Genomic DNA, 23849 nt, shown 5'->3' on the forward strand with positions numbered 1-23849 from the left:
GCCCCTGCAAAAAAGACAGCATGCATTAGGGGGGAAAAGCTAGAAGGATATGCTAGAGTTTAGCATATCATTTCACCTTTAAGAATTAAAAAAACAGATTTGAGATTGGCTCCAACCTTCTTCCCATTAAAAGTTTTGTACATTTAATTGTGAAATAAATAAAATATTTCACTATTTGTGTAATTATGGGATGTGTTCTTGTCTCTGTATTTCTATGTATTGTTTTGATGTTCAAATGGTAGGAATTGCTTAGACTGGGGGTTCCGGCTTCCATTAATGACTCAGTGGGCGTCCCCCAATTCTAGTAATGATTCAGAGGGATCGGCAGAAGTCATAAGGTTAATAACCACTTCACTAGAGCACCAGCGCCAAGTCTGTCTCTTTATCAGAATATCTTTAGCAGACATATCATCTGGCCAAAACGTCATGTCCTAAATATCATTTACAAACATATCATCCCTTGGAGTAGAGAGATTTAGATATACTTATGTGCCAGTAATGTCCATCGTGTTGTTATACACATTGCAAAATTCAACACAAATGCATTGAAACCTAAGGATTTCAAAGCTATGTATAGAAAATGGCATTAAAGCACAGACTTATAGTCCTATGTTGGAGTCTTTGTTAAAAATTCCATACCGTTACCTTTACCTAGTTGGTTGAAAACTGGGATCACAAAAACCTAATTAATTTTACCTTTGAGCAGCCAAAGAAGCTTGTTTTAACTTTAGCTATTCAAAATGTTGGAGCAAGGCCATTTACTGGTCTTAGGGACCAAGGCAGAAAACAGAATTATGTCTAAATGCCCTTGTCTTTAAAAAAAAAATTTGTTTACTGATCGTCTTACCTCATACATGAGCGAGAAAATCTGGTCGCACAAAGATAATAGACTTTTGGGGCAATTTACAATCACTGCCTTTCTCCAGTAGCTGGTACCCTTTCAACCATGAATGGAGTTTCTTTTAAACGTTCCTTTGAAAAAGTTACGAAAGTCGTCAGGACCCATCTTCCCTGCGAGCATGCATCCTACTAGCAAGGAAACATACCTCTTTAAGGGACACAGGAAGAACTCAGTCCCCTAAAAACAAGTTATAATGATTTTTTCTCAGTGACCGTCTCAATAAAGTTGCAGATAATGGGGCCTGAAAATGATACATTTTTGATTCAAGAAGACTTGAAACCAAAGTAGTGGAAGAACTGGAATGTGATTCCTTACTCAGAGAAACTAAATTGCAAATCTAATAAGTAGTTGTGTGTTGTTGGTGTAGTGATGCAGTGTTACCCACCTATACCTTTATACATGATTATGGGTCCTTACTAAAGAGATGAGAAAATGGGAGCTGCCATTTAAAGATCCTGACCTCTGGTCAAATGGAAATTGTACTCTGGCCCACTTAGCTACCATGCTCTGTAACTCCCTAACTCCGGTGCAAGGAGGTAAACCTCCCTATTCATTTTCAGAAACCACCTAATCTGTCAGTTTCTGAAGTAATGTCTAGGAATCTGAGTCAAACACTGTGCTATCATCAAAGTAACTGATATGCTTCGCCATGTGGATGAAAGGAGGGTTATATTAAGTACAAATTGTATGTGTTACCTAGCTATATATAAAGTGCATTGTTACCTCACATTTACAACCGGATGTTTAAGAACTATAAATAAATTAGATAACTAAACAAATAATGCACCCACCATACAGGATTAAACAATGTAATTAATCCACAACGATGGATTAACTGGAGGCACAGTGTTGCAAATGTAAGATACAGCTCTTCAGAGTATGAGTTTTAAAAACATAAAATGTCACACTCTTCCTGTAGACACTCTTGCGAATGCAGCTTAGCTTTGTGTGCAGTAATGGTCTGCTGTTGAGGTTCTACAGCTGGACAACCCACACACAAAAACCAACTAATGTGTAGCACGAAGAGAGAAAATATAAGAAAACCTTCTGCGCCCCTTCGTGCAACCGTTTTCCTCTGGAATAGTAGCCAAGGCCGGCCCACAACTGATTCACTTCCTGTAACAGAGAATACACAAATCAATGTCACCCTCAAAATCAATCATTTGTTAACTCTCCAGTTGTTCAGCACACTCAATGATAAAGGCTTGGCAGGTAATCACAACTGAAAGACAATGCAGGAAATCTGAGCATTTATCATAAAAGACTCCACATTTCATAACATTATATAATAAATATTACTAAAATGGAAACAAAGATATCCTTATGGAGGCCTCAAATAAAGAAAAGAGGTAAAAAAAATAATTCATAAAATGGAGAGTGCGCTAAACCTTAATAGTTTAGAGAGAGAAACATAATCTGAGGTACAAATTCAAAGACTGAGCAGCTGGAATGCTAAAAGTGGCCTCTACTTATTTTATGCGGGAGCACCAATGAAATCAAAAAGGCGGGACATCGGATGGGGCACGCTGCATTCACGCGAAGAGAGGGTGGAGCAAGAAGGTGCTTCCTAGACATAGCTACTCTTCTCACATTCTCTCATAGCTCTTCTACCCACAAGACCCTGATTAAAAGAATTTATCACCTTTAACATAGCATTGTTTTGCAGAACGCACAAGTTTTAATCTACACCTTAAGTTAGTTCTGTTAAACCATAAAGATATAGCATACTGCTTTCAAATATTTTATGCACTTTAACACTTGCCTGCTGTGGATCACAGCCTATATCCTTATTTCATAATTATGCCCAGATTCCAGTAAGCCCGATGACACAAATCTGAGACTCATAGTGCACTGTGCCTGCTACCTCTGGTCTGGCCATCTAAGGATTAGAGGAGCGGGGTGAAGTCGGTGACTGGATTCAAAATGGGTCCTATGACAAAGACACTATAGTGATTTTAATGTAAATGCAAGAGACTATCCTGGTCATTTTAAGCTGAGCAGGCCAGCAGATGAGTCAGAGGCGACCCTGACTCCGGCCACCCTATTGTGAGATCCCAGCCCGACTGGCAGGGACCTCTGTGCTCAGTATATACTTTTAGTACGGCTGTATGTAGAGGTAGGCACCAAGGTCTACTTGCCATTTGCTTTTATTCTGCAGACTAAACCCCCACAAATTAAAGTATTCCTGGCATGCAGGAAGCTTTCTTGTGTCCCTCAGGGGCATTTTCCTGTCTGGGATCACCATAGCTGGTATGGCTGTCTTAGGGAGGGGGTTGTCACTGTGAACCAGCACCCTTGGATCAATGGGCTGTTGGGTGAAGGCTTACTGGAGCAAGCAGAGGCTCTGCCATCAGAAGCTTCTTGGTTTTTCCAACTCTAAATCTCTAAATGAGGTGGGAGAACTGCATGTTCGGCAGGGTGAGAGCTATGTCAAGTTCTAACTAAACCTGCTGGGTACAGACCACATTAATGCAACAAGCAGGGATATAGCAAATCTTGATGAGCCTGGTCCTAGTCGACCACTAACAGCTAAATATCTTGATTGTTAGTCCGAAAACTCTTCACTTTTTGGTGGCAGCAAAAAAAAATTTCAGTTCCCTTTATTCCAAACTGTTATGACATTTTGGCTTTTACACTTCACCCTTCAGCAATTCCTTTTAATATATTTCAGTAGCAAATGTTGGCAGGTATGTACTGATCATCAAGTAACACAAAATCTCCAGGATATGGTTATATAAATATATTACAGGTGCAAATCGTTGCAAGCAGCCCAGCCCCTCATTACAGGCCCAGAACCTGCACACAACCCTGCTATTGGAAAGAAACAGGAGGACTCACAAGAGAAGGGTTTCTGAAACAAATAGAAACAACCTCTTCTATCTTAGTGATGCATGACCGAGAGCGAGTGGACTGACTGCCAGGCCAACACTGCAGAATGCGACCCCCAACTGAGGACGGCATTGTTGGGGGAAAGCATTTTGCCGAAAAGCACAGTGGATGGATCTTCACCAAAATGAAACGCCGGCATGCCCCATGTTCTTGCCGCCAGCGTGGCATTCTTATTTCAATCTCAAAAAACAACCACACAAATAGGGCTTTGTTTCGGAGAAAGAAAAAAAACAAATGTCGTTGACGCCCAGGAAGTTTTCTCCCTATACTTCAGGGCCAGTTTTGATTTTCCTTGCCTGGAGCTGAAGACTCGCCACTTTGGCATAGCAGGAGTTCTACCAATGTATCTACTATTAATCCCTATCTTACAACAGGGTCAAATTCCCGTGGACTTGAAAAGAGTCACCATCAGACCACTTTTTTAAAAAAACCTGCCCTCAACCCGGACGGCCCTGCTAATATCAGATCTACATCTCTACTCATCCATGTCACTAAACTATAAGAGAAAGTGGTGGCTATAGAACTTCAAATGTCTACTGAGGCACTTAATCTTTTAGCACCCAAACAGGCAGGCTTCAGTCGAGCTCAGTCCACTGAGTAGGTCATTACGTCAGCTATTGATGCTCTCAGAATGCTGCTGGATAAAGAATGCTCCGGAGACAACCTCCTAGCAGCATTCAGTACTATAGACCACGCCATTTTGCTCCATCATCTTCAGCAGCTATATATTTGTGATCAAGCTTGGGACTGGTGTGCCTACTTCCTCAGCAACAGATCTCAAACTGTACAAATAGAACATTTTTCATCACCACTGTCCCCTTACTGTGGAGAGTTCCACAGGACTCTGCACTCTCCCCGCCCTATTGAAATGCTCCCCGTGGCAAAAAGGAACAGTATTTAAGGCTTCTTCTTACATATACACAGACAATACCCAACTAAAAGTTAATCTACTGGAAAAACTGTCTGGGTCATACTGTGACCATGTGGTAACAGTGGTTCCTACGGTGGCTTTACCGCCTGACAGTTCGGAGCGACTCGAAATGAGGAGCCGAGTCTCAAACTTGATACTGTCCTGTATAATGCAGGACAGTCAATAGTTACGGTCTGACTGCACTAGATATATACTCTTGTTTTGCCTGTTCACCAAGTCTCGACCTATGCTCAAAGAACATTTTAAATTGTCACTGCAAAGCCGTTTGTTTTTGTGTGGTTTTGCTGTCTTTGATTTCAGGCTACATGTTTGGTTGTTTTTGAGCACTTTGAGACATGTCCCACATCTTGTACGAAGGTGTAAACATCAGCAACACATTTTCTATCTTGTTAATTCACAATATCGCTTTTTGGAATGAAAAGAAATTCCACTTTTACCACAAAAGACAAGACTCTTGCATCACTTACTCCCTCTTCCGCCACATGCTCTCCTCGGATTCATGAAGCAGCAGCAGCCGTGGCAGTTCTTACCTCCAATGATGCTCTTGAAAGATCCTGAAGCGTTGGCCATTTCTAAATTGAAAAACATAAAAGTATCTTTATTAATGAAGGATCCTTGTTCACAAGCTGCACTTCTACCATCAAAAACAGAATTCATGAGGGGGTTATGTAATGTTGGCTCATGCAGGGTTCATCACGGGCTCCCGCGGGGTAGGTATTATGATGAAGAAGTCCTTCCCCCTTGTAGTGCAGGAGACCTGGACGGACGACAGGGGGCGGTATATTGGGATCTCGGGCACTTGGGAGGGACACCCAATTACACTTTTGTCGGTTAATGTGCCCCCGGGACTCCAAGCCGTCACCTTTAGGGACTTAAGAACACTACTATTGGATATCCCAGAGGGTCTGTTATTATTGGGAGGAGACTTAAATTCAGTTGTTTTGGGTACACTAGACCGTCATCTCCCTCGTGAGTTTGTTCACTCAGCTGGCTGGCTACCCGACTTCCTCGAGACTATGGGGTTGGTGGACGGTTGGCGGGCCTTTCACTCAAACACACTGCAGTACACCTTCCATTCTGGGGCACTCGGGAGCCTATCCCGGATTGATTACTTTTTGATTCCCGCATCTCAAATTGCCCGGGTTCGGGAGGTTAAACACCTCACTAGAGGCATTTCTGATCATTTGCCGGTTTGGTTTCACGTGGCTCTTAATTACAAACAAGTGGGACGAGTGGCCCCCATTAACCCGTGGTACCTTCGGGATCCCCATATCCGTACGGCACTCCTTGTGGCCATAGACAACTACTTTATTGATAATGAGGGCTCAGTAGAATCCCCGAAGACACTATGGGAGGCCTTCAAGACAGTTGTATGAGGTGGGTGACAAAGCCGGGAAACTACTAGCATGGCTGGATAAGAAGGATTGGGCAAGCCGACTAGTGCCAGAGCTCCATGGGCAAGAGGGTAGGTCCCAAGACATCGTGGACCGGTTTGCGGCCCACTTTGACACCGTCTACTCTTCAGTTGCTCTCTATTCTAAAGAAGACTCCCACTAAATGTTAGCTGACCTAGCACTGCCCAGGCTGTCGGTGGACGACCATTATTTCTTGGATAGTAACATATCCAACGACGAAATTGCAACAGCAATCAGATCCCTTACATCGGGCAAGGCCTCTGGCCCTAATGGGTTGCCCATAGAACTTTACAAACTCAAACCAGATAGATTGGCCCCATACTTAAAGGCTATCTACAAAGACTCTAGGGATGTGGGGCTTCTGCCCCTAGACCAGAGGACGGCCACCATTGTCACAATTCATAAGGAGGGGAAACCTAAAACTGATTGCAGGTCATAGAGGCCGATTTCCTTATTGAACGCATAGCCCAAGATTCTGGCTAAACTCTTGGCCAACCGACTTCTCACGGTGGTCGAGACCCTAGTTCATCCGGACCAGTCTGGTTTTATTCCGCATCGTAACACTGCGCTCAACTTGCGCAGGGTACATGGTGTGTTGGGCAGAGCGGACTCTATCCTGGAACCGGCTGTCATAGTCATCCTAGATGCCGCTATGGCATTTGACACCATTGAATGGCCATATTTGTGGGCAGTGTTGGAGAAAATGGGATTTGGTCTGAAATATATACAATGAGTGCAACTATTATATTCTAAGCCTTTAGCCCAAGTAGTGGTTAACAATAAAAAAACGGCCGCCTTTGAGTTGGGTCGGGGGACCCAGCAGGGATGTCTACTATCCCCCCTTCTGTTTGCCTTGGCATTGGAGCCATTGGCAGCCTGGATAAGCAGAGACCCGATGATTTGGGGCATGTGCTGGTCTCCTTATCTCCCTATACACGGATGATATCCTGCTTTATTTGACTTATCTGAGGCGGTCCTTGATTGTGGTCTTAGATATCCTTACGATCTTCGGCAGATATTCCAGATATTCTATCAACTGGAGTAAATCCCTGTTGTTTGTAGTGGCAGGAGAGCCGCCGACCCCACCGCAGGGGTGTCCCATACAGATATGCACAGAATGCTTTAAGTATCTGGGAATTTTTCTTTCCCTAGACCCCTCCCTTCGCTATACCCATAACCAGCACGCCCCCCTGCTTCGCCTGCGTAAAGACATTGATAGATGGAAATCGCTCCCCCCCTTTCCCTGCTGGGAAAGGCGGCCCTTTTTAAAATGACGCCTCTACCCCGGTTTTTGTATGTCCTGCAGAATTCTTTAGAGCCGATACCTGCGTCCTATTCCAGCGAGACCTGGTATGGAATGGCAAGCCGCGCATTGCTCTCAGTAAGCTTTCCCTGAATTGGTACGATGGGGGCATCAGCCTTCCTAACATTAAAATGATCTATTGGGCGGCCCACTTATCCTCCATCAACCACTGCACCTATGCCCAATCTGGGGATCCGGGTTACAGAATGGATAGATGGCTCCTCTCTGGGGGGAACTTCAACAGAGCCCTCTACTCCAAACCCCGGCGTTTTACAGTTACGGGCCCCACCAAACATGCTGTACATGTCTGGCACACTGCCACTAAATGCCTTGGTTGGGGGCACAGGCTTACACTCGCAACACCATTATGGGACTCTGAACAGCTGGGTAGTTTGTGGAGGAGTACTTTTATACACATAATTTGGGAATGCGACCTGATCCAACCCTATTGGCATAACATTCACGACATTAATAACACTGTCTTATCCGTACGTCTTCGTATGGAAGCCCGCAGGTGCTTATTAAATATCTGGGAGCCAACAGATTTGAATGTCTGCTTGACACAGTGGGTCACTTTGGGGCTCATGCTCGCCAAGAGAAACATCGCCCAGCGATGGGGAGCGCCGCTCACTCCTACTGTGGGAGATTAGGAGAAGGACTTGGATTGGGCAATGTATCGTGAAAAAACGTGTATGTAGCCCGTGGATGTCCCAAGAAATGGACCCGTGTTTGGGGCTTGTGGAATTCCTATCTGGGGGATATATGTCAACCACCCCTCGTCTTTGGCAACAAAGATTCCCCCTCACCCTAGACCTTCCAAAGTATGTTCTGTACTATGTATATTGCCTATTGTTCCTGTGAAGTCTGATGTACTACTTCCTCCGCAATGTGATTGAAATGCTGATGTTTATCAATAAAAAGTTTTACAAAAAAAAAAAAAATTCATAGGGCAAAGTCGTTTTCGAGCAACATTTCATGTGTGGATGTGACGTGCATGTGTAAGGCATCCACTAAAACAAGCTTGCTAAAAGCAGGAGATTATTATCTGGACCTAAGATGATTGCAAGCCCACCAGTGCTGGAGTGGACCCCTGCTTTTTAAGGAAGAACTGAGAGGCAGAGGTCATACAGAGAGATGAACAAACCCTTTCTCTTCCATACCATTATTGGGCCACTGGTCCTGGGCCCGGGCACTTCTTGCAGACTCACCTCAAGAGTGGCCAGTGGTTCTAAATTGAGAACCCCTTCAAAACATCTCTTCCTAACATGGTGCCATACATACGATCTAGAACTAATGAGACCTGCTTTCCATGGTTAGCCAATGGCAGTGCTTTGTCTTTAGGGCCATGTACAATACTCCCTTTCAGGCAAAGCAAACATTTAAATCTACTGTAAACTCTGAGTGCTGAGCGGTGCGCAGCTCATGGCGCATGCTTCAAGCAGGCTGCTGCTGACTGCTACAGTAAGCAATGAAAGCAAAACAAAAATTGAATAGACAGTGTTTTAAACAAAACATTAGCTGATATCATACATGTGAGAAGTTGGCCTGGTATATGCCGTCCACTAATTAAAGTGGGCACCTTGTACCAGTCCAAACAAACCCCTTATGGTGATAGGTTAAAGACAACCTTTATTGAAAGCTATCCTAGTGGTAGCTATGGAGAGCAGCCTACAGGCTACGTCTAGAAGGAATGTAAAGCAGCTTGTTTTACCAGTCTATAATCTCTTGAATGATCAAATGAAAAGACAACCACACCAGGTATATATTCAAAATATATGTATTTAAGATAAAACACACCCCTCTAGTCTCTTTATGAGACTGGAGTTTCGAAGTACTTAGTTTACAAGTGAGCAAGCATCAGTAAAACCACAAATACATGTTTGGACCCTAGGGGCGTACCAAACCATATACCAATAAAGTGGTATAAGAACCACGACCGAGCTAGACACATGGCCTAGAGCCTGTAGAAGTGCTTGGACCACAAGGAACCACCCAAGGTAGTGACACAGGGGACCCACGGGAGACGCGTGCAGTGTGTGAACACAGCCGCGAATCGCCGTTTACTTCTACGGGGAATGTCGCGGTTGGAAATTTAGAGTTTAAGGACACTTAGAAGATATCTACGAGCGAAACCTTTTGGACTTAGAGGTGTCTAGGGCCAACACCCACGGGAGCAGCAGAGTACTCGAGTTACATCACCCAGGGAAGCCGGGTGCTTAGGTGTCAAATGGTGTCGGGTCGCGTCGCTGTTTTCAATGGAAGCTGCTCAGGAAGTGCTGCTGCCGTGAAGAGGAGAAGTGTCCGGAGAGATCCAAGCCTGGATCTAGGATGGAAGGAACCTGAAAGCAGAGGGGACAGAGTCTGGGTCACTTACCAGTGACCAAGGGCACGATAGACCAATGCCCACAGATGTCGGGTGCTTCAGGTGAGTTGACGGGTGTATTGACTCTTCAGCCACGAGGTCCAGGAGGCGCCGATGACGACCAGGAGCTGGATTCGAGCTGTCCCACAAAGTCTGTCGAGTGCTGCGGTGTCTGCGACCAGATGGGACCCAACAAGGCATTGGCAACGGCAAGTCACTTGGAATCAGAGAAAGGACGTCGGTTCAGACCAGCAAGGTCTGGGGGACTCACTCAGTGAGGGTAAGTCGGGGTACGTCTGGAGCAACCAGGAAAGTCCAATCAGAAGAGGAGTTGCCTTCGTGGGGACCCACTAGCCAACGGGCTAGCGATCGCGAAGGAGCCTCGAGCGGTCGCACTTGAAACTCGTGGAGTGGAGGCCAGCAATCTTCGGTAAAGGAGGTGCTCAAGGCTGGGGCTATTCGGAGCCCAAAGCACAACTTCGAGGAAGACCAGGAAGATGATGGAGCTGCAAAAGTTCACGGTGTCCAGGGGTCACGGTTCCACATCACCCACTATAGCCACAGGCCTCAGCTTTGCTGTGGACTCAGGGTAGCCTAGGGGAAGTCTGGAAATCCACCTCTGGTGATGCAAAGGCTTCGGCGGGAGGTTCAGCAATGCAGACCGGTCAGTTGCTTCTTTGGTGCTTGCCAAGCAGGGGAGTCACTCCTTGACCCCAAGGGAGATTTCTTCAGTCTTCTAAGCAAAGTAGAACGTCGAAGGTCCAGGATATATATTGCAGAGTTTCGTCCAGAGTAATCTAAAGTCGCAAGGACTGGGTTCCCATACTTATACAAAGTTTGGGGGTTGGACATACTCTATGGGAGGGTTTGGAAAGAGGGGTGGTTACACCCATTTCCTTTGTCCAGTTTTGCGCCAGAGCAGGGGCAGGTAGCCCCTGCAACCGGTTTGAACTGGACTATGCACAGGGACACCAAGTGTACCCCCAGTGCAGGACTTCAAAGCACCAGAGAGTGCTCCCGCTCAGCCCCAATACACATCTGCCCGTCTGGGGAGGTGGTTACACCTCCCTGGGACAGGAAACCTATTGTCCAGGCCTCCCCTGCCGGAGTTTCAGTCAGCAGCAAGAGGCCAGACCCGTGTCTGTGGCAGAGGCATCCATTGTGTGATGCCAGGGCTGTAGAAAGTCCTACCGGGTTAGACCAGTATGAACATGTCTCTCCCTCTAGAAGGGTGGAATGCTACCCCCGCCGCCAGAACTGGCGGGGGGGGGGGGGTAGTATTCCAAAGCGTTTTGACACCAAACACACACGACATGTTTCCGTGCAGCCATCCCAAAGGTAGCATTTACCGCGAGGTTATAATGCACTTAAGAGTATATGGTCAGGCTGCGCCACAAACAGCATCAGAGGAGGTACCCCGAACGCTGCAGAGGGCTCTGCTCATGCAGGGGCAGTCTCTCACATAAAAACCAAGCACTCTGCCTTCAGGATTGTTAAGGCCTGCCATAGGAGTGACTTATATGTTTTATATGTGTGTGCAATGGTAGTGATATAGGTAGCCTATACCACAGTAAGGGGTGCATGCACCACTTTACCCAGGCTGCAGTAGCAGACCTGTGGTGCCATTTTGGAGTGCTTCCCAGGGGTGGCATAATACATGCTTCAGCCCCTGGTAGGCCTCTGAGATACCTATGCCCTAGGTACATACTATACCATATACTAGGGGCTTATAAGGCACTTCAGAATCCAATTAGAAATGTACCTAATGTACATGGAAACCATTTTAGAGAGGAAGCAGCTAGGCTGGGGTCATGATTAGCAGGGCCACAGCCAGACTAAGGTCGAAAAACTGTGAAACACCAACAAAAAGTGGGGGTACCCATGTGAAGCAGATCCTACTCTCCTAAAATACAGGCGTGAAAATTGCAGTAAATTTAGCAGAAAAAAATGAAAATTAGATTTGTCCTGCTGAAATAATGTTGGCGTTTGGAAAGAGGGGAAGGCTTGAATGACCAGATGCAAGGCTTGATTCCATCTAGACTGGGGGGAGGAGGGGGTATTATGCAAAATTGCTTAAAGCTTGAATTCAATGAAGATTGCATTTTTCCTAATAAATTACACATAATGCGAGGTTTATTTCAGTTTTATAAAATTCAATTCTAAAATCAAGGTCTTAGTACGTAGTACAGAGTACAACTTGTGTGAGGGGTGATTTGTTTACCTATATATGAACCATATAAAACCTGATGTAAGGACGGAGAGGAGGGGGTAGGATAGAGGGGGCAGTGTAGTAAGAGATGGGGACAGTTGTTACAAAATGAGAGGGTAGTTATAGGCAAGAAGATAGGAGACAAAGTAAATGGTTGAAAAGATGAGGGGAATGTTGAAGAGGATGGATGGGAAATCAGGTTGGATAAGTGCAAAACATCATGGGGGTTGGGGAGAAATAGAAAGGACAGAGGATGGTACAGGAACCTGAAGTAAGTAAGAGACGAGTTACTTCTCTGAATACAGTACAAGTGTTGTGATTACCATATTTTTTCAAAGCAGAGACCTTTTATTTCGGTGTCAAAACGTGTGTTGTAGAACATACAATAAGTCAATAGCTGATTTCATTTCAAACACTATTTCTAGCATATTCTTCTGCTCTGCAAATGTGCCATGAAGGTGTGATAAAAAGGCTTGTCCAAAACACATTCATAATAGGTCAATATCTGCATGATTGTTTAGTTTAGAAATGTTCAACAAGTAGTCGCAAGAACATTCGGACACCATATGTTTATTACTTAGGTTAGGAGTAATTCCAGGGCTGTCGAAACACTATGACCGTCCCATTTCAGATTCAAATATTCCCTTCATTTGTCTCTCCTGAATATTTTCATCACTTGTTGTTTCAGACTCTTCTGTTTCCTTTATACCATGGCTTCAGACTCTTCTATTTTTATTTCTGATTCATCTTATTCTTTCAAAGAGAGTGTGAACAGATAAGATGTGTCGATATTTGCATCATGTCCACTTACTGTCTGGAAAGACATGTTTTCAATGTTTATAGGTCTGGATACATATAATCAATGGTGGACACATTTCCCACCGTGATGCTTTAATGTTTGCAAGCACTATCACTGTTTTCAATATATTACAGAACTTTGGCAATCAGATACTATAAAACCCAAAATATCAGACCATAGGTCCAAAGAGGAATTTCACACACGCGAAGATCAAGGTGTGCATGGCACGAGCTTCCGTCTTAACCGAAGAAGGCTCCGGTGAGACTCCTGCAATGCTCCGGCTAACCTCTTAGCCTTCACTGGCTGGTGCCACGGCTGTCTTTTGTTCTCAGACAGACACAAGTGCCCTTGCGCCTAGAATAGCAGGCATTTTATTCCAGACAGAACAGGCCTTATCCCAAATAGGGTATGCGCACCACCTCTGAAACTCAAAGAACAAGCATATTAGTTATTGATTCTCCTAGAAGTAGCACAGCGTCTAGAGATAGCACAGCAAGGGCGTTAGAGCTACAAAATCCAATGACCATGTTACAATTTGTTCCTGTTTTCACTGTTCACGAATTGCTTTCCTGCTTTAATTATTATATTCTGTGACGTTTCAATGCATATTGTCTGCACAAGATTAGGAATTTTAAAATAAATATTCTAGAATGCATATTCTGTTTCCAGTGATCCTTCAGTGTGTCATTCCGTAACAAAAGAGAGTTAGGTGTTTCACTGCCGTCCCTGAAGTTCTCTTACGGGACTAATAGTAACCAACCCACTTTCTACGCAAGTTTGCTTAGTGGGTTCTGTCTGGATTACACCAATTTGATTTCTAATTTGTACTGGCACACTGACTGAGTCCATAAGCCAGGGGTTTAGAAATCTGAACCATGTGACTAGGGGGTGGAGGACAACCCCCAGAGTAGAGGGGTGTCTAGTCTTCTTTAAAACTGAGGTGTGTCCTTGGTTCATCACAGCTCTGCAGACAATGACTTCCTGAAGAGATGGGTTGCTGACCACTAAGGTGCTGCTGCAAAATGCTCCAATTTTTTTTTCTCAAGTTTGAGGTTGTTTTTTTCCTCTATCAGACATTTCCTGGTAAGGGCACAGGTATTTGAGTTGATATAGGCAAAGCCCTTTCATGATACACATCAAGGTGATAGGAAAAATATATGTATGTACTATGTATCCATTTCCAGTTTTCAACCGCACCGTCCCAACCCACTGAGCTATCTTCCCTATCACTACAGGAGCTGCCGGTACAAGCCCCTCGCAGCTCACCTCCTCCCTTCATGCTCGTGTCCCAGCCCAGGACCAAAGCGCTCACTCCTTTTGACTGCCTCACTCCCTTTCTCTTGTCTGACCTCAGGCTCGGACCATAACACATCTGGTACCAATGATCTAACATCAGGTGCCAATCAGGTTGTGGTTGGAGGAGCTTGGACATAAAGATCACACTCCTGTTCTGGCCATCCAAACGAATTCATGTGGACTTCCTCTATTTGAACCTAAATTTGCACATTAAGACTGGATGATGAGAATGACTCAGCAAACACAAGGCAGATGATGGACGGAGCGCTGAAACCTTTCAGACACTCACCCCCAGTCACAGATCTGGGTTGAATCCATCATCGTTCTTTAGCTCACTTCGCCACTCCAGTTCAGACAAAGCTGTATGCAAATCAGTCTTGACCCTGTGCCTCATGGGAAGAGTCCAGCCAAAATTGACAAGCCATGTCTTCCCTGGACCGGAAACAAGCATCCTGGGACCGGTTTCGGGCTAACAGCCCTCATCAGCCAGGCTAGCTTGAATCCAGTGGCAAAGTGAGCAAGGGACCCACGTCAGGGCATACCCTGCCAACTTAATGCGAACAAAGCAAAAACAAGGAGATGATGGACAGTTCCCATTGGGCACAGGGTCAAGACTGATTTGCATATGGCTGAGTTCAAACTGGAATTTCATGGTGAGCAAATAAACGATGGATTTAGGCCCAGATCTCTGTAATAGGGTGAATGTATGACATTGTTCTGCTTTCTGTCTATCAATTGTTGTTTTTGCATTTTAACGTGAATGACTGACATAGCTTTTTTCCGAGAACACAGCTTACAGGAAGAACATACTACCTCATTGCAATACAATATAACCGAATTGTCTTACATAAGATGATTGAATATGTCGTATCCTGCCCATGTTAATGTTATGCTCAGCCAGTGTGTTTGTGCTGTGTGCTGCATGGAATGTTGGGGTGATGATGCCTTTGGAATGCTGGGATCCTGTGAGGTGAAGTGACAGTTGAGAAAGGGCTGAGCAGCAGGCAGGCTGCTCCTGGAGGGGCTGCTCTTCAGAACCTGCAACCTACTACAATAAAACATCCTGAACTACATCCTGGACCTCGTTACTACAGAATAATTGCAGAATATGTAAGAAAATAAATTGAGCTTTGTATATGTTTATGTGTGAGAGCTTTGCCCTTTTTTCTTGGTAAATATATTTCCCTCTATTATTATTCCTATATTTTCCTAAGATGAGAATGGTCTGCCAGTGTGACTCAGAATGCCAGAGACTATGCCCTTTTCACAAATGTTTAAAACATTGTTTAGGGGTTGTATTTTAGCTAAATGATTTTTGTGGCTAGCCAATGGCTGGTATAATACACTGTTTACTGTTTCACAACTATTATAGAAAATTGTGTTTATAAGTTTATTGTATTTTTTTTATACATTTTTTATTAATTCATTTCTACCATTTAGGCTTTTATGGCTTTCTTCAGTATTAACTCTATTCGGGTATTTTGTATAGCTTTATGCTTTTGTACCTCACTACAGTATTGTTGAACTTTACAAAACTGTAAACTTAAAACTGATGATACAACACTGCACAGCAAGGAACAAGGGACCGGTCCCCAACAGAGTAGAAGTGCCAGAATCTAACCTGGCAAAGGAAATGGCTTCACTTATGGGGCATACATGTATATGTGTTATGCAAGCTTCAGGAATTCCTCTGCCCAGATAACCATAGGAAGGGTAACAGAGGGTCTGTTGTTCCCTGTAAGTGACAGATTTGCTGTGAGGCGGATGGCTCGGTGTGGCATGATAGTCAGGTTCACTTATCAACCTACACTGATATTTCATATAATCCCTTAAAACATTCTGTGCATGAGGACTCAAACAGGCTACTTTCTGTGTGGTTACTAGTCTCTTGGTCACACTCATCGTAAAGGTGTTCAAACTGTCATCATTAAAGCACGCACCCATCCAGCTCGACACAGACACTGCCCAATCAACAGTCAGCGGATTGCGGACTGATCACCGACCTGCTGGACACCACTGGATAAATGTAGAGCTGGTGGAGCTTGTTTCTCCCATCTAATCTCCGCAATCATTACAGGAAGATTGTCACCCTCCAGACGAGAGCTTCCTCATTATTAGCACCACCCCCTACAGGTGGGGGCAGTGGCTCCTTCCTGCAAATAGCCTCAGAGCATGTCCTGCTGCTTTGTCGCAGGCGCAGCCCAGGCTGGTCCCACCAAGACACACTTGCTCCAGAGATTAGCCCTCTTCGTTCCTCCAGCGATGCTGCCAGCACAGCTTGGCCTCCCTGCTGCTCTCCTAGTCACAGGACCATTGGTGCTTCCCTTTTATGTTGGTAGAATTCTGTACTTACCCTCCCAAAACATACTGAAAACAACTCCTGCTGACAAACTAAAGTAAAAGAATTGTTCATTTTATAACTATGAGATGTACGGGGGTCAGTGCCTTTTTCTGTGGAGTCACATTAGTAGTGGGGCACCACGTACCTTCATCCAGGCGTTGTAATACGCAATTACTGTAGACACCTGTGTCTGCTGCAGCATGATCTCCGACACCCAGACTGTGGGCAGAAGAAAGGAAAATAGGTGAGTTACCCCCAAAGTCTCTGTAGTTTGATAAACTCTGGCAAGTTACATTATTTTTACATGCTCCATTTGTAGTTCCACAAATTTGCTTTACTGGCTTGTTAAATAAAATTTGTGGTAAATTATGACTCGTACTTAAAAAAATAAGAGTGTTTTTAGAAAACAAGAAAGCGTAGGACAACTTTCTCTATTTTAGCAAGGGTTCAGAGTGAAGAACACCTGCACCCTTGAACTCAGCGAAGAAACTCAAATGTATTGTTGTTATATAATATTAATTAAATTTAATATAGCGCTCAAATCGCCCAGGGTCATCTCGGCACTGCAGACCGTAGCAGGCACGCATCTACACAAGAGAACAAATCAGATATTAAAGCATCTGGGTACAGATCATCTAGGGAACGTTACCTATAAACTCTCAAAGAAAGCAGCCTCCCATAGAAAACAACTTGGGGAAATCCCTCCATAGAAAACAACTTAACAGTCCACGTTCTATATAGAATGGTGCTTTTCGACATAAAGAGGATGCAGCCCAACCCATCCTCAGCAATCTTGCACCTTTCGTCTAAGGGAGATAGCCTAATATATTCATCCACAACAGAAGCATCATAGCATCTCCACACACACTACTGGTTAGACAGGAGTATCCAAGCTTTTTAATAATAAGAGCATAACACGTAACAGCCACAGCTGCAATGCCCCTGGCACCAAGGTAATATTACCAAGGTACTAATATTAGTCATAAGTCTCCCAATGCTACATAATTTATAATTCAAATATCACTTTTAAAAATATTTGAGAAATTATGGGTTCTGAAGATACACACGTTTTTGTCTTGACTAAACACTTTTCCATTTTGTTCTACATAGAATACTTCAACCAAGCAAAAGCTTTTAATTTAGCAGGCAGAGCTGCACACAAGAGAGCCACTCACAGATAGATTGAGAGCTACCAGCAACTCGCGAGCTACTCGATGGAGAAGCCTAGGCTAGTATAACCCCATCCACCGAAAGCAGACTAAGCTGAGCTACAGAAAGTAGGAACAGTAGCTGTCTGCGCCCTTCCAGTGGAAGCAGCCTAGTCCAGACAAAGCACAAAGTGAATCCGTATGAAGCGGTCTACCATTGTCCACTCAAACAGCCTAACTGGGAGAATCTTAAGCCTGTGTGTGCGAAGCAGCCAAAAACAAACCACTGGAAGCAGCCTACTCCCATCCGCGGGAAGCACCCTAGGCCCATCCTTGGGAAGCAGCCGAAACCTATCCAATGGAAGCAGCCTATTCCCATCTGCGGAAAGCACCTTAGACCCATCCATGGGAAGCAGCCTAAACCTATCCAGTGGAAGCAACCTATACCCATCTGAAGAAAGCACCCTTGGCCCATCTATGGGAAGCCGCCTAATCCTATCTACTAGAAGAAGCCTATTCTCATCTGCGGAAAGCACCATAGGCCCATCCACGGGAAGCAGCTGAAACCTATACACTGGAAGCAGCCTATTCCCATCTGCAGGAAGCCCCCTCGACCCATCCATTGGAAACAGCCTAACCCTATACACTGGAAGTAGCCTATTCCCATCTGCGGGAAGCAGCCTAAACCTATCCACTGGAAGCAGCATATTCCCATCTGCAGGAGCACCCTAGGCCCATCCATGGGAAGCAAGCTAAACCTATCCACTGAAGGCAGCCAATTCCCATCTGCGGGAAGCACCCCAGACCAATCCATGGGAAGCAGCCTAAACCTATCCACTGGAAACGGCCTATTCTCATCTGCGGGAAGCACCCTAGACCCATCCATGGGAATCAGCCTAAACCTATCTACTGGAAGCAGCCTATTCTCATCTGCGGGAAGCACCCTAGGCCGATCCATGTGGACCAGCCTAACCCTACGCACTGGAAGCAGCCTATTCCCATCCGCAGAAAGCATCCTAGGACCATCCATGGGAAGCATCCTACACCTATCCACTGGAAGCAGCCTATTTCCATCAGCAGGAAGCACCATAGGCCCATCCCTAAAAATCAGCTGAAACCTATACACTGGAAGCAGCCTATTCCCATCTGCAGGAAGCACCCTAGGCCCATCCATGGGAAGCAGCCTAACCCTTTCCACTGGAAGCAGCCTATTCCCATCTGCGGGAAGCACCCCAGACCAATCCATGGGAAGCAGCCTAAACCTGCCTGACAACGGAAAAATAAAATGATAATAGCACAGTGTTATTATCATTTTATTTTTCCTTTTTCCACTGCTCAAAATGCAGTGGGGTGGCGCTCCTGCGCCTTAGTGGTGGAGCCGCCGTTGAGGCCCCTCCCCACCAGCCCATGTCAGAGTTACTGTATTGGGAGAGCTCACCTACCAACTCAAGCCAAGTAATCGCAATGGGACTGTGAACCCATCTCCACATTGTGCAAGTTACATTGATGGGCATGTGTTCCCACCATTAGATGCCCCAAGTTTCCGTGGTACCAGTTTTATCACGTCGCCATATGCCCCTATTATTATGTGCATTCTCTCCTGTTACATCGTGTATTTAAGTTACTGTCATGGGTCGGGGTGCCTGTCTCATGTTTGCAGTTACGGTAATGAAGCATCCTTGCCCAGATTAACGATCATGGAAGAGCTCTTTAGGCCCCGCGTGCCTCTGGGCAAGCATTTCGTGGTCATTGCTTAATCACGTGCAGCAGAGGAGAAGCACCCCCAGCTCATCTCACAAAGAAAAGTGCTGCCGCACCAGGAACAATAGGCACTTTTAACATTAATAGGCTGAGGTTAAGTTAACACAAGCATTGCATGCATGTTTCAGAAAACGGCTCCGTTACTGTGACTACACATAACAGCGCAACGACGGAAGTCAACTCTTCAGACAACAGCAACAGATGACTTATTATTATTCACTCTTACCTGCATATGCCCTTTTATTCAAGTCCATTTCTTCCACCGCCTAAACAAAGAAAACCACAAAAACACTACTGTCAACATAGTCTCCAAAGCCTTTCATAGCAGGGAAAAAACCCTAGCTAATTAGAATGCAGACATATAGACAAAAGGAAAATTTAGGGATAAATCGGAGGATAAGTTCACCAGTGTGTGAAGTCATCCAATAAATAGTCCTGCCCTTTAGAGAAAACGAGATCTCGGATGTCAGGAGCAGAGCCTGTTGATTCCAGGTAGGCCCCTGGGACAAACAGCAGCATGTCTCTTGACTTGAGGTGTGCTCTTTTGCCTCGCTGGATCCTGCATAATATGACGATCCACCAATGGAACTCACCCTCACATGGGAGGTCAGCTATGGAGTGCAGCAATGTGATGCAGAGGATAGACTGATGAAAAGGGTGATTGTGAATTACAACTTGTAATCCTGCGGGAGGTCGACAGCGGAGTTTGGCGATGTGGGAGCGGGGCGCTGGCGTGCCACCCCACTCCCACACCACCAAATGCATAATCAGGCCCTATATATTGTGTGGCACTTCCCTGGGGCCCAGCAGGTGTGTGACACGGTTACTGAGGAATACAAAAACAGAGTTTGGCTTACCATCAAAAGGATGTGAAGGACAGACATAAGAAAATAATGTTCGAGGCATATGAGCTGCAGATTGTACACTTAGCATAGATCGCCATCTGGTGTTGGGCCCGGATGTTTGCAGTTTGTTTTTCTTCTTGGACAGTCTTTGGAAGTCACGAGTTTGGTGACTCCTCCTTCGGTCCGTACTGCGCATGGGCTTCGGCTCCATCCTCAGATTGTTTTTTTCCGCCATCGGGCTCGGATGTGATACTTCGTGCTCCGGCTTCGAACTTCTACGGTTCCAGCCTCGACGGAAAATCCTCGATTCTTCGAGTTCCTTCATCATCTTCATCTCTCGAAGCGGCACTTTCTCCATCCCGTACATCGACACCGGCCTTCGGGCCCTCCGCGACTCCGGTCCCGGCCGATGGAAAGGACTCCGTTCAAAAAGTGCCCAAAATGTGGGTCTAAATTTCCCCACACCGACCTCCATCAGGTGTGTAACCTTTGCCTCTCTCCGGAACACGAGGCTAGAGACTGCCCCGCCTGCAAGTCTTTTCGATCGAAGAAGACCATCCGAGATCGAAGAGCTCGACGCACCATGGCGCACTCATCCTCTGCAGCTCCACCGGACATTTTCGGAGACGACGCCGAAGCTTCGGGGCAAACACACACCGAGCAGGAGGAAGACGTCGTCAGCGCTTCCGAGGCCGACGACTCCGACGTGGAGGACGTTACACCAGCGCAGCGGGCCGTGAGTACTATGCCCCCTCCCACCCCCGCGCCGAAAACCAAAGAGACTCAGGTTACTCCCTCGCCTGCCGGCCTGGGCAAAACCAAAACCAAAGCCTCGATCACCCCACCTTCGGGCCCGGTGTCGAGGCCCCCAAAGTCTCACGGCAGCTCGGGATCGAGCCAGCCGACGCCCGGTGCCGAAAAACAGCATCCGGCACCGAAGACTGCAAAATCCAGCTCGACTCCGAAACCACCGGTGCCGAAGCCTGGACACTCGGTGCCGACCAAACACAAACACAAATCTGTCGGCACCGACGCTCCGGCGTCGAAACATCATTCGACGCCGAAACACCCGGAGACCTCAAGAAAGCATGGCGCACACAAACCATCGAAACCCCCGGTTCCGACATCACCGGTGCCGACAGACGGCTCGGCACCATTGGCTCGGTTTACACCAGACCCTTTACAAAAGACTTTGTCCAAAGATCCAAAGACTGGGCTTTTGACTTTAATTACCAAGAAAAGACGCCTTGATGCTCCGGCTCCTCCTCCTCCACCCAAAAGGAAGGACTCTGCTACTTCTCCCCTCAGAGTGCCCTCCCCAACACCGCCTCCCCTACCTCCTCCACCTCCTCCACCCCCTCCACCTCACAGGTCTCCGCCACCTTTACCTCACTACGATCCGGCCCCATCCCCAGATCCGGATGACGGGGACCCGGACAATTACCCGGCGGACGCCCCAATGGATCCCACTCCACCAGGGACCCCAGATCCATGGGAGGATTACAATAACCCTGATATACCCAATGTACCTCAGGACGACCTATACCCATCAAGGCCGTCTCCTCCAGAGGACTCCTTAGGGTTTCATCATTTAGTGCAGAGAGCAGCACACTACCATGGGGTGGACATGCACAGTGAACCAGTGGAAGAAGACTTCCTACTGGATACATTTGATATACAAGACAAATCCACTTCCATTTTACCCATGCTTAAGGGTGTCACCAAGCACGCTACAGAGGTGTTCAAAGACCCTGTCAGGGCCAGAGTACTGAACCCTAGAATAGAGAAGAAATACAAGGCGGCACCCACAGACCCTGCTTACATCAAGGGCCCTGCTCCCCTAGATTCCCTAGTTGTCTCCACAGCTAGAAAGCGGGCTAACTCCCAATCCTCAGGAGATGCCCCACCGCCAGACAAGGAATCTAAACTCCTGGACGCGTCTGGTAAACGCACCGCCTCCCAAGCTGCAAACATGTGGCGCATTGCAAACACACAAGCATTGCTTGCGCGATATGATAGAGCACACTATGACGAACTAGAGGCTCTTATGCAGCACCTTCCAGAAAAATACAAGCACAAGGCTCATGACCTGATACAGGAGGGTAAACTAATTACAAACACCTCCATTAAGTGTGCCCTTGATGCAGCCGACACTGCTTCTAGGGCCATAAATACCAGTGTCCTGCTTCGTCGCCACGCCTGGCTCAGGATCTCAGGGTTCAAGCCTGAAGTCCAGGCATCCATACTCAATCACCCCTTTGACCAGCAAACACTCTTTGGGCCAAAGGTAGACGAAGCGCTCGAAAAGATGAAGAAAGACACAGACACAGCAAAGTCTATGGGGGCACTCCAAACACAAGCCTCTAAACGTTCCTTTCGACGCTCGTCCTTTCGTGGCACAGGCAGAGGCTCCTCCACCGATAACGCCTCTACCTCCTACAAATCCCCTCCTCAAAATACCTTTTCAAAGGGCAATCAAAGAGGTGGTTACAGGGGCAACAACAATAAGGGCAGGGGCAAAACCAACAACACCCGTTCTGCCACCCCACCCGCACAATGACTCCCCTCCGCTCCCCCCAGACCATTCCACTCCGGTCGGGGGCAGACTACAAAACTTTATCCACGTATGGGAGTCCATAACATCGGACAAATGGGTGACCCAAATCATTCGGTCAGGGTACTGTCTAGAGCTAACATCTACCCCACCCAATATCCCACCAAGGCACCGTCCAATGTCTCAAGAACATTCCACACTGCTCAAACAAGAGGTACTCTCACTCCTCCAAAAACACGCTATAGAGCAAGTCCCCGTCAATCAACGAAATCTAGGGGTCTACTCCCTATATTTCTTAATACCAAAGAAAGACGGGACCCTCAGACCCATTCTGGACCTCCGGCCTCTAAATGCCTACATACATTCAGACCATTTTCACATGGTCACCCTACAACAAGTCCTCCCACTCCTCTGTCAGGGAGACTTTCTCACAACCTTGGATCTGAAAGACGCATACTTTCACATTCCAATACACCCCTCTCACAGGAAATACCTCAGGTTCGTGGTGGACGGGCAACATTACCAATTCACGGTTCTCCCCTTCGGGGTCACCACTGCACCACGGGTGTTTACCAAATGCCTAGCAGTAGTAGCAGCACATCTCAGACGTCAACACATTCACGTCTTCCCTTACTTAGACGACTGGCTGATAAAAGCCACGTCCTACCACTAATGCGTGCAACATACAAACAGCACCATCCAACTGCTTCATCAGCTAGGCTTCACGGTGAACTACCAAAAGTCCCACCTCATACCATCTCACACAAAGCAATATCTCGGGGCCACTATAGACACCTCCAAAGGTATTGCCTATCCAAACTCAGCCAGAATCACAAGCATTCAAGCCTTACGCAAAACATTCCTTCCTCAACACTCTCTTCCAGCAAGAGTGTTTATGAAGCTCATAGGAATGATGGCGTCTTGCATCTTCATAGTACCCCATGCAAGACTCCACATGCGTCCACTTCAAGAGTGCCTAGCACAACAGTGGAACCAGGCCCAGGGTCAGCTGACGGATCTGGTGTTGGTGGACGGCCGCACACATCACTCTCTGCAGTGGTGGAACACCACAAACCTTTCCAAAGGGCGGCCGTT

General features: G+C 46.3%; 2 protein-coding genes across 5 annotated transcripts in view; one reads left to right on the forward strand and one right to left on the reverse strand.

The window, feature by feature from the left end:
- Nucleotides 1-23849, reverse strand: part of MUTYH (mutY DNA glycosylase) — a 172469-nt gene that overhangs the window by 68980 nt on the left and 79640 nt on the right. For all 4 annotated transcript variants that reach the window (XM_085602829.1, XM_085602830.1, XM_085602828.1 and 1 more), the window contains 4 exons: nt 19582-19621; nt 16592-16665; nt 5252-5293; nt 1946-2017 (listed from right to left, as the gene is read on the reverse strand). In XM_085602829.1, the coding sequence (XP_085458955.1) occupies nt 1946-2017; nt 5252-5293; nt 16592-16665; nt 19582-19621 (228 nt within the window). The remainder of the gene's footprint in view (nt 1-1945; nt 2018-5251; nt 5294-16591; nt 16666-19581; nt 19622-23849) is intronic.
- TOE1 (target of EGR1, exonuclease) overlaps nt 1-23849 on the forward strand; it is a 214207-nt gene that overhangs the window by 31952 nt on the left and 158406 nt on the right. The window lies entirely within an intron of this gene.

Source organism: Triturus cristatus, chromosome 4_2 (assembly GCF_964204655.1).
Source record: "Triturus cristatus chromosome 4_2, aTriCri1.1, whole genome shotgun sequence".
Classification (NCBI taxonomy): domain Eukaryota; kingdom Metazoa; phylum Chordata; class Amphibia; order Caudata; family Salamandridae; genus Triturus; species Triturus cristatus.